This window comes from Palaemon carinicauda, chromosome 2 (assembly GCF_036898095.1).
Source record: "Palaemon carinicauda isolate YSFRI2023 chromosome 2, ASM3689809v2, whole genome shotgun sequence".
In the NCBI taxonomy this organism is placed as follows: domain Eukaryota; kingdom Metazoa; phylum Arthropoda; class Malacostraca; order Decapoda; family Palaemonidae; genus Palaemon; species Palaemon carinicauda.
This window is the reverse complement of record NC_090726.1, coordinates 191,795,350-191,806,718: the sequence shown is the minus strand read 5'-3', so window position 1 is coordinate 191,806,718 and position 11,369 is coordinate 191,795,350. Positions and strand designations below refer to the sequence as shown.

The 11,369-nt window shown below is 35.2% G+C and overlaps 1 protein-coding gene across 1 annotated transcript in view; it reads left to right on the top strand.

Moving 5' to 3' along the window:
- The window catches only part of LOC137628869 (uncharacterized), a 14,442-nt gene extending 3,404 nt beyond the window's left edge, over positions 1 to 11,038 (top strand). The window contains exons 2-6 of the mRNA XM_068360123.1: positions 2,305 to 2,387; positions 3,247 to 3,373; positions 4,760 to 4,851; positions 6,782 to 6,982; positions 8,325 to 11,038. Coding sequence (XP_068216224.1) covers positions 2,316 to 2,387; positions 3,247 to 3,373; positions 4,760 to 4,851; positions 6,782 to 6,982; positions 8,325 to 8,390 — 558 coding nt within the window. The 5' untranslated portion in view covers positions 2,305 to 2,315 and the 3' untranslated portion in view covers positions 8,391 to 11,038. The remainder of the gene's footprint in view (positions 1 to 2,304; positions 2,388 to 3,246; positions 3,374 to 4,759; positions 4,852 to 6,781; positions 6,983 to 8,324) is intronic.
- Positions 11,039 to 11,369: the final 331 nt, after the last annotated feature.

The window sequence follows — 11,369 nt, the reverse complement described above, 5'->3', positions numbered from 1 at the left end:
GCCACTGAACAATTACAGTGCAGTAACCCCTTGAGTGAAGAAGAATTATTTGGTAATCTGTGTTGTCAGGTGTATGAGGACAGAGGAGAATATGTAAAGAATAGGCCAGACTATTCAGCGTGTATGTAGGCAAAAGGGAAAATGAACCGTAACCAGAGAGAAGGATCCAATGTAGTACTGTCTGGCCAGTCAAAAGACCCCATAACTCTCTAGCGGTAGTATCTCAACGGGTGGCTGGTGCCTTGGCCAACCTACTACCTCTCTCTTTCTATGATATAATGATGATGAAGAAAATATTTGTTTCCGAAATGTTCGAAATCCAAAGCAAAAAGAAAGTAAAAAAACACATTATTATGGCACTAACCAAGACTAGAGAACAATGGTTTGATTTTGGAGCGTCCTAGAAGAGCTGCTTACCAAAGCTTAAGAGTCTCCTCTACCCTTACCAAGAAGAAAGTATCCGCTGAACAATAACAGTGCTGTAATTAACCCCTTGAGTGCAGTAGAACTGTTTGGTAATGTCATTGTTACCAGGTGTATGAGGATAGAGGAGAATGCGGAAAGAATAGGCAAGCCTATTCGGTGTAAGTGTAGGCAAAGGAAAAATTAGTCGTAACCAGAGAGAGGGATCCAATGACTTACTGTCTGGCCAGACAAAGGACCAATTAACTCTTTAGCGGTAATATCTCAACGGGTGGCTGGTGCCCTGGCCAACCTAGTGCTGGGTAATGATATAGAAAGTGTGGGCCAGGAGGAAGATCTCTGCATCATTATTAGCAAAGATTTGAAGTTCACCAAACAGAGTTTAAAAGTTGAAAAGAAAACGCAGAAACTAATAGGTTACGTAAAGAGACAACTCAAATACAGAAACAAAGACATAGAATACAGAGTCCAATTCTGGGCTCCAAGTATTCAGAAGGATATAGATAGACTGGAAGCAGTACAAGCTGGGGCCACCAAACTATTCCCAACATTAAGACAATTTATGTGTTGGCAGTATATATCTACAGCATATATATATATATATATATATATATATATATATATATATATATATATATATATATATATATAAATATATATATATATATATATATATATATATATATATATATATATATATATATATATATATATATATATATATCCCTTCCAGAGTAGGGATACCTTTCATCACGAAAGGATTTGTGTATCGCCATGATTAGCAAAGCTGTACTAGTCAGGGCCACCAATATTAGGTTAGTTTGCTGTGAGCGATCGGGCAAAAATCTCCCACCATCACCAACCCGCAGTGGCCAGCTTGGTGATGAAAGCTGGTCAAACCCCAGACATGAATAAGGACATGTCTGAGGCCTTCGTCTTACAGTGGATTAGGAATAGCCCCATGAACACACACACGAGGTAGGAAGTAGGGTTACTTACATGATCCCATTAAAACCACAAGAGTAACCTTTGCTACCACCCTGGTCTGAAAAAAATGGGTACAAGTGATGAATAGGCCTATGTATTTCATTTGGGGAAAGTTTATTAGCAGTCGTACCTGAGCAAAATCCTATTTTCAATTTTCTGTCATCATCATATGTAATTATGTTTATTTTCGCGAGAGAGAGAGAGAGAGAGAGAGAGAGAGAGAGAGAGAGAGAGAGAGAGAGAGAGAGAGAGAGAGATATTGGTTCGGTCTCAACCAAAAACTTTACGTAAGTTTTTATTCGATTACTCACTTATATACGGAGGACCGTTTTCTCTACCAGACCTTTTTCTTCCACTATTCTCTCTTTTGGCGATTGCTTCATATAACGAAGAATTACACACTATTGTCACTGCAAGTGATCAAACTTCACCGAACGTCGACTTCCTCTTCTTCTTCTTCGTCTTCTATTTTAGTAGATTTAGTTTATTCTTCTTGAAATGAATAGGCTACCGTTCCTTACCATTCAGATATTAACCCAAAGCAGTAGAGATTACACACACATTTAATGTCGCTATTAAGACTAAAAGACTAATATTTCAGATCCTTCGTTTAAATGAATGATAAATTCGCTCTCATTACAAGACTGAACAATATATTCAACCATTATGCTTGCCCTGCAATTCCATATTATTATTATTATTATTATTATTATTATTATTATTATTATTATTATTATTATTATTATTATTATTATTATTATTATTATTAGCTAAGCTACAACCCTAGTTGGAAAAGCAGGATGCTATAAGCCCTAGGGCTCCAAGTTCTTCTTGGAGAGACGAAAGTAAACAGTTTCTTTTTTTTTGAATTTACGTAAATTCTTCTTCTTTCAGCCAGGTGAAAGATGTGTGAACCCAAAATGTTTTGTTGTTGTAACGTGAGACATGGAAGTATTTTCATCGCCTGTGTCATCCTGGTAAGAGCTCTTTGTAGTTTGAATGTCTTAGAGAGATACACTAGTTTAGTTAAAATTGTTTTATTTAACGGCCTTCCTAAAATTTTCCTAACTCTGAGTCGATATGCTAGAGTTAACACTAATTCTGGAAGTTTTGGAATTTCTACATTTATTCTAAATTCACTTTAGATTGGTGGTACTCTATAGTTCTAGACTAACTTCAGTAATTCTAGATTAATTTGGTCTCATCCATAAAAATATTAGAATACGTGATAAGCAACAGGGAATGGTTTAAAATTTATTTTCTTTGCTAATGACATTGTCCAATTGAAGCTGGAAAAACTCATTTGGTACTGATATATCGAATGTTCAATTTATAAATATTCTAAATATGTTCAGCAGTATTAATGGGAATTCTAGAATAATATTTAAGTAATTATAGACCTAACCAAGTTGTATACGCTAGACCGAGGTGAGAATTGTTATCGACATTTTGGTTTACAGTCATGTAATTTCTTTTCACTTCAAGTTTGTGTACTTTGAGTATCTTTTCCTTTATTGTTTAAACATGGTTTTGGAGATTAATTTGAAGGACTTAATTGGGGATAGTTTTATTTAAGTACCACTTTGCTCTATTTTTCATTAATTTGACATTTGTTAATCTCCAAAAATACCATAATTCTTATTGATTGACTGACAGTAATATATTGCAAAGTAACGAATCATTTCTCAAATCAAGGAAGAATGCTATGACAAATAGAATTATTATTATTATTATTATTATTATTATTATTATTATTATTATTATTATTATTATTATTATTATTAAAAAAGACAAAGAAGACAAATCTGTAGAAGCATTATCGTATATTTTTTTCAGGTCGTGTGTATTGCCGACATAGGCGTAGCCTTAATAGGCCTACCCAGAAATTTCATTTTCGGCTGTAGAGATGGTGACCAGATGATCATGGACCAGGCGGTGTGTCAGGATATTGCTGGTGGAAATCGTGAGTATGCATGGCATTTATAGATTATGAGAAAGCTTTTGATTCTATCAAAACTTCAGCGGTAATGAAGGCTCTTTGAAAGCAAGGAATATATGAATTTTATGATAGAATACTTAAAGAGCTTCTTCTTCTTATTCTTCTTCTTCTTATTATTATTATTATTACTACTGCTAGTAGCTAAGCCACAACACTTTTTGGTAAAGCAGGACGCTATAAGCCCAAGGGTGCCAACAAGGAAAAATAGTCCAGTGAAGAAAGGAAATAACATCTAAACTAACGACAGGAAAAGTAAAATGAACAATTAAAATAAAATATCTTTAGAACAGTAACATCTTTGAAATATATCTTTCGCAAATAAACTATTATAAAGCAAAAATTATGTCAGCCTGATCAATATAAAAAACATTTGTTACAATATTGGCCAGGGCACCAGCCACCCATTGAGATACTACCATTTGAGAGTTATTGGGTCCTTTGACTAGCCAGACAGCACTACATTGGATCCCTCTCTTTGATTACGGCGCACTTTCCTTTTGCCCACACACATACATTGAATAGTCTGGCATATTACTTATATATTCTGCTTTGTCCTCATACACCTGACAACACTGAGATTACCAAACAATTCTTCTTCACCCAAGGGGTTAACTACTGCACTGTAATAGTTCAGTAGCTACTTTCCTTTTGGTAAGGGTAGAAGAGACTCTTTAGCTATGGTAAGCAGCTCTTCTAGAAAAAGGACACTCCAAAATCAAACCATTGTTCTCTATTCTTTGGTAGTGCTATAGCCTCTGTACCATGGTCTTCCACTGTCTTGGGTTAGAGTTCTCTTGCTTGAGGGTACACTCGAGCACACTATTCTATCTAATTCCGCTTCCTCTTGTTTTGTTAAAAGTTTTTTTATAGATTATATAAGAAGTATTTATTTTAGCGATGTTGCTGTTCTTGAAATATTTACTTTTTCCTTCTTTCCTTTTCTCACTGGGCTATTTTCCCTGTTGAGGCCCCTGGGGTTATAGCATCCTGCTTTTCCAATTGGTGTTGTAACCTAGGAAATCCATCCATCCATATACCAAGGCACTTCCCCCAATTTTGGGGGGTAGCCGACATCAACAAAGAAACAAAACAAAAATGGGACTACTCTCTACGTTCCTCCAGCCTAACCAGGGACTCAGCCGAGTTCAGCTGGTACTGCTAGGGGGCCACAGCCCAATCTCCCACAATTCCACCACAGATGAAGCTTCATAATGCTGAATCCCCTACTGCTGCTACCTCCGCGGTCATCTAAGGCACCGGAGGAAGCAGCAGGTACCTAGCTGTGATTATCACAACAACCTAGCAAATAATAACAATAATAATAACATTTGTACTTTCTTTCTTCTACAGAAGTGAAGAGTTCCATTTTCTTGTCCATTCGTCTACTGACTGACGTTCTTCTGCTCTCAGTCTCAAGTATGCTGATCCATGGATTGAGAAAAGTAAGTGATTACTATATCATGATTTTTTTTTTCACAGTCTATTTGCAGTAGGGTAAAAATGTGGGGTTTCAATTATATATGCCTATGAGAGTGTTATGATATTAGTACAAATTAACATATCTATATATACATATATGTGGTAATAGTATACTTGGGTAGGTAACCAGTTATTTATGGTAGTACTAGTGCAAGAAAATTTATAGAAGACGCATGTATATATATATATATATATATATATATATATATATGTGTGTGTGTGTGTGTGTGTGTGTGTGTGTGTGTGTGTCTTCTACCATTTTTCCCGCACTAGCCCTACTTTAAATAACTGGTTACCCACCCAAGTATAATTCATCACAATGCTTGACAGATATATATATATATATATATATATATATATATATATATATATATATATGTATATATATATATATATATATATATATATATATGTATATATATATATATATGTATATATATATATATATATATATATATATATATCTGTCAAGCATTGTGATGAATTATACTTGGGTGGGTAACCAGTTATTTAAAGTAGGCCTAGTGCGGGAAAAATGGTAGAAGACACACACACACACACACACACACACACACACACATATATATATATATATATATATATATATATATATATATATTTATCAAGAATTATGGTAATAGTATACTTGGGTGGGTAACAAGTTATTTAAGGTTTGCCTAGTGCGGGAAAAAATAGTAGAAGACATATATATATATACATATCTGTCAAGAATTGTGGTAATACTGTAGTATACTTGGGTGGGTAACCAGTTATCCAAGGTAGGCCTAGTGCGGGAAAGTTTACAGAAGAAATGAGCCTGTGGTTGAAAGTTAAAATAAGGTTATTGTAAAATAAGAGAGGTAAGTAAATTTTAGAATTGGAAGTCTAAAAGGAAAGAGTTGCTTAAAAAAAACCTTTTGAAATTTGAGAGTAAAAGGAAATTCCATGTGCTTCAAATGTAGAATAAGAAAAAATAAATGATTGAAATGGTAGACATTTAAGGTAAGAGGTGGTTGGAAGGTTTATGATTAAAAAAATCTATGAGACTGTAAGGAGAGTGACTTGTTTGCTGTTAGATTTGAAACAAAATATATTGTCACCAAGGTTGTTTAATTGGTACAGAAAATGGCAGTTTTTTACAAATTATACGAAATAAGTTAAAAGTGAAGAAGGAAGAAGAGCATGATCAAGAAGATGAACCAACTAGCAAAACATTTAAGAATATTGGTAGGAATGGTTGGAGAATCAAAGTGGTTTAGTCATACAAGCATTTAATGGTAAGAGTAATAATGGTAGATTGCGCAAAGATATAAACCACAAAGTCGATGATATCAGGAAGATAGTAAAAGCATTGTCGAAGGTTTGAAAGAGAAAAGAAATGTAAATGAAAACTATGTAACACTTTATTTTCACAGAAGTTATTATATAGTCACCGCAGAAATTCCGGGCGAAATAAGCCCCGCACCCTGATGACGTCATAGCCCATCATGTTGTCTCTCGCGTTACTAGCGGTCACAACACTTCCCCTTAAAGTGATTATAAGTTGGTATAGTTTGAAATTTGTTAGGGGATGTATTGTCACCGCTGCTAAAGATGGAGGTAACAGGAAATAAGTGTTGGGGCTTATTTCGCCATTTTGCTATGACTATAAGGAATATTGAATAACGGATGATCTAGTCAATTTCTTTTAGTGAGACAGATTTGCACCGACTCGATCGAAAAATTTCCTAATTGCTGATTGGTCGGAATCATTTTTGTTCCAATACTTCCGACCAATCAGCTATCAAAAAACTTTTCCAAGCTAAAAGAGCACCCCTGTTAGTCGGTGCAAATCTCACGAAAAAAAAATTGACTATAGACAGGAAATATACTAAAATATCATCTTCTCACCAGTGCATACCATGCTTGATGATCCCCTTCCGAGTTGTCCACGTGATAGCTATTGTGAGTGTGGCCCTGTCTACCCTTATCCAGCTGATTATCCTAGCAAGGGCTCGTGACTTGGCCAACTTCTTCCTGTTGATGGTGCTCGGGCCTGTGGTGGTGGTGATCCTGACGTACCTTTACCTCGTCGTTAAAGCGGCTTACTTGGAAGTAAGGCTTTACTTAGAAACTTATTATTATTATCATTATTATTATTATTACTATTACTAGCCAAGCTACAACCCTTGTTAGAAAAGCAAGATGCTATAAGCCCAAGGGCTCCAATAGGGAAAAATAGCCCAGTGAGGAAAGGAAATGAGGAAATAAATAATTAATAAGGACAAATTAACAATAAATCATTCTAAAAAACAGAAACGTCTAAAACAGATATGTCAAATATAAACTAAAAATAGACTCATGTCAGCCTGGTCAACATAAAAACATTTGTTCCAACTTTGAACTTTGGAAGTTCTACTGATTCAACAACTCGATTAGGAAGATCATTCCACAACTTGGTAACAGATGGAATAAGACTTCTATCTAAGATGTATGATATACTATAGTCAATTCTTTTTAGAGAGGCAGATTTACACAGACTCGCAGGGGTGCCCTTTTAGCTCGGAAAAGTTTCCTGATCGCTGATTGGTTGGACAAGATAATTTTAACCAATCAGCTAGCAGGAAACTTTTCCGAGCCAAAAGGGCACAGCTGCGAGTCGGTGCATATGCGCCTCATTAAAAAAAATGAGTATAGCTATTGTTTGAGTTTGTTTCATGTTAAATAAAGCCGTGTGTACAGGCACATTTGTGCAGTCACTTTATTCTTAAATCTATGCTATCTTTCTTCATGATCCCAGCTTCCTATTCCATGAAGATTAAGTTATATCTTATTAAACAAATATTAGATTCTCTCTGACACAATGTTAGTTTTAGCCAATTCAGATTGCAATTCTGTGTGGATGTTTGACGTTGAAATTCATAAAACGTTATTATTATTATTATTATTATTATTATTATTATTGTTATTATTATTATTATTATAGTTGGAAAAGCAAGATGCTATAAGCTCAAGGGCTCCAACAGGGAAAAATAGCCCAGTGAGGAAATAAAGAAGGAAAAAAATTAACGATATAAGAAGTAATGAAAAATTAAAATAAAATACTTTAATAATCATTAACAACATTAAAACAGATAATTTATATATAAACTATAAAAAGACTAATGTCAGCCTGTTCAACACTAAACCATTTTCTGCAAGTTTGAACTTTTGAAGTTCCACTGATTCAACTACCTGATTAGGAAGATCATTCCACAACTTGGTCACAGCTGGAATAAAACTTCTAGAATGTTGTGTAGTATTGAACCTCATGATGGAAAAGGCCTGGCCATTAGAATTAACTGCATGTCTAGTAACAAAGGATTTTGATAAACGTTACATATTTATTGGTAAAAATTTCCTTGCTTGTTAAGTTATTTCGGATAAACAAATACCAGCCTTTATTTCTCCCTTCCAGACAAAGCGTTCGCAAATCCAGGCCTACAGAGAATTCCAGGACGAAGAAGGCAAATCATCGGCCTAAGTGGGCCACTGTACACTGTTTGGCTGCTCTGGACAGAAGAGTAGCCTGTGTGGTTGGTAACACTGTTCTTCTTCTATGACCAATGTGATACGATCTTGGCTTCACATACTAAATCAATGGACAGAGGATATATATATTTTTTAATTATTAGATAATTTTGCATTACGTTAGGAATGTTATTTCATTTGAACATTCAAAATAAAGAGTGGTTTTCAAATATGACGAAGACCAGAAGATAAACAGAGAGAACCTGATTGATGCCATTATTCTGAGAATGATAAAACGTTAAAAGTTAGTCTTGTATTCAATTTCAGGGAAGTACCAAGTTTTTAAAATTGTAAAAGGTTCTTATTTTCAGGTATTGTTCATGCCTTTTTATTATTATCATCATTATTACTATAATTATCACGTTTCCTTATTATTATTATTATTATTATTATTATTATTATTATTATTATTATTATTATCATTACTTGCTAAGCTACAACCCTAGTTGGAAAAGCAAGATGCTATAAGCCCAGGGACTCCAACAGGGAAAATAGCTCAGTGAGGTAAGGATACAAGGAAAAATAAAATATTTTAAGAAGAGCAACAGTAAAAATCAATATCACTAGCGGCATTAGACCCATATTACCTCTGACAATACGCTTCGGTTAGTGTCTATAGACATATGGTTATTTCTCTATGAATCACGAGCCTGAAAATCACATTATATTAGTGTATACACAACACAATTAAATCTATTAATCAGCAGCCATATATCTATAGAAGTGACAATAGTCACCGAGTATGAAGTTATACAAGCGAGTCTTTAGTGTGAAGTCATACAAGGGAGTACTTTAGTTAGTAAACGGAACACCGTACACGCTGATTGAGGAAAGTGCTATTGAAAATGATATTTCTGATCATCAAAATGTTCTAAATCAAAGATACGGTGAAGAGCCCTTTTCAGATGGTGATCATGATGGAGAATGTGGTAGAAGGTGGAAGGAACAGTGATGATAGTGATATTTCCCGAGCATTGTAGGTTTTAGACCTAGGCCTATGTTCTGATTTTGGTGGCCTAGACACACAATGAAGTTATTAAGACGGAATGTGATCTGGAAGCTGAGTCAGGAATTATTATTATTATTATTATTATTATTATTATTCGCAAACAATCAGCAGAAAACACGATAGTCGGTCACCAACTAAATTTCTTGGCCATTGTCTCATGTTGCCAGATGTACGACTCTTTCGTACACTTTTAAGATAGTTTGCATGTTTATTATTTTGGAGAGAGAGAGAGAGAGAGAGAGAGAGAGAGAGAGAGAGAGAGAGAGAGAGAGAGAGAGATGGATGTTGTGAATGTGTATTTATCTAGATTACGAATTATGTTTATTTGATTATGCGAGCCATGTTCGTATATGTTGAGTTTATAGTTTATCTTGTCTGAGTTTGGAGAGAGAGAGAGAGAGAGAGAGAGAGAGAGAGAGAGAGAGAGAGAGAGAGAGAGAGAGATCAATGCTGAAATGAGCTAGTCGATAGAAAACTGAAAGAAAGCATACATGTTTTAGGTTATTATCTTTACCAAGGTTATAAAATCTAGGTTTGTTTATTTATTTGTCTGTGGACAGGATTGCGTCAAAGCTACGTAACGGATTAGATTTCTTGATCAACATTACACTTTTCACCATCCACCACCCTGCATATGAAACATGGTATGCACTACCCGTAGACTTTAGTTAACTGTTCCAGTGCGGTCATCATATGAAAAAAATAAGTGTTTCGTCCGTAGACTTAGGTAAAATGTTGACAATATTTATTGGCGGAGGTATGAAATCTCTTATTGTTCTTGTTATATATAAATTCGTTGCTTCTTTTATCAGTCTTATAGTTATTACATATATGTGTATCAAGATTATTAACCAAAGGTAATAACCCACTACAGGCAACTACCTATCAATTACCCACTCGTAATATATTGCTAATATCAACAGCAGGATTCCCTCCATTTAGAGACTAGAGTCAACGCAGTGAGAAAGGGCGGATAGGGGAGGGCACCTTGTTTGAAACTGATTCCCCCACTCATGTATCACTAGCTCGCTCTTCAACCCCTACCCTTACTCTCTCTCTCTCTCTCTCTCTCTCTCTCTCTCTCTCTCTCTCTCTCTCTCTCTCTCTCTCTCTCTATTTGCTTTTTCTTCCAAAAAGTACTTATTCATGTTATAGATAGCTACCTTAGCTTGGCTAGGAAGGTGGCTATACGGTGAGCTAGATGCAAGGGAATGGTCCGTCGCGAGAGCGTGTGTGTGTATGAGAATATGTAGTAGCAACGTTTGGCCCCACTCATACGACAAGTTTAGGCTTGGGAGAACCTATATACATAAAATACGCCTTGAATTTTACCTTATTGGTGATGCGAAACAAAAATTAGAATAATTTCGTATGCAGTTTTGGAAATACACCAATTTATATAGAGAAATATAGACAGAGATAAAGGGTAAGGAGGTGGAGTGGGTGTGGAGAAAGAAGGCAAGCCGGTGATATGTGGAGATATGGCATAAGGGGGGAATCCGTTGAGAACCAAGTGTTCTTCCCTATCGACCATTTCTCGCTGCATTTAGTATAAATGTTCATACTGTATGATTCGGAATAACAGAGGCTGGGAGAAAATTCCTTGAAGATATCTGATAATTCAAGCCATGCTACATTCGTCTATCCACAACGTTTATCAAGATGTAATTGGCGCAAAGGGCCTCGGTTAGATTTTACCAGTTGTCTCTATCTTGAGCTTTTAATTCAATACTTCTCTTTTCATTGTCTCCTACTTCTCTTGTCATACATTCCGGTTATTTCTTTAATGAACTTTCTCAATGAAGATGATTCATATTGTTTAGAAGCCATCAAACTCCTGGTTCTAATGCTTCAAGAAAAGAATAGATGCCATTATCTGTTATATCTCAACTTTTATGTTGGACCAAGCTAGCACTGAAAAGT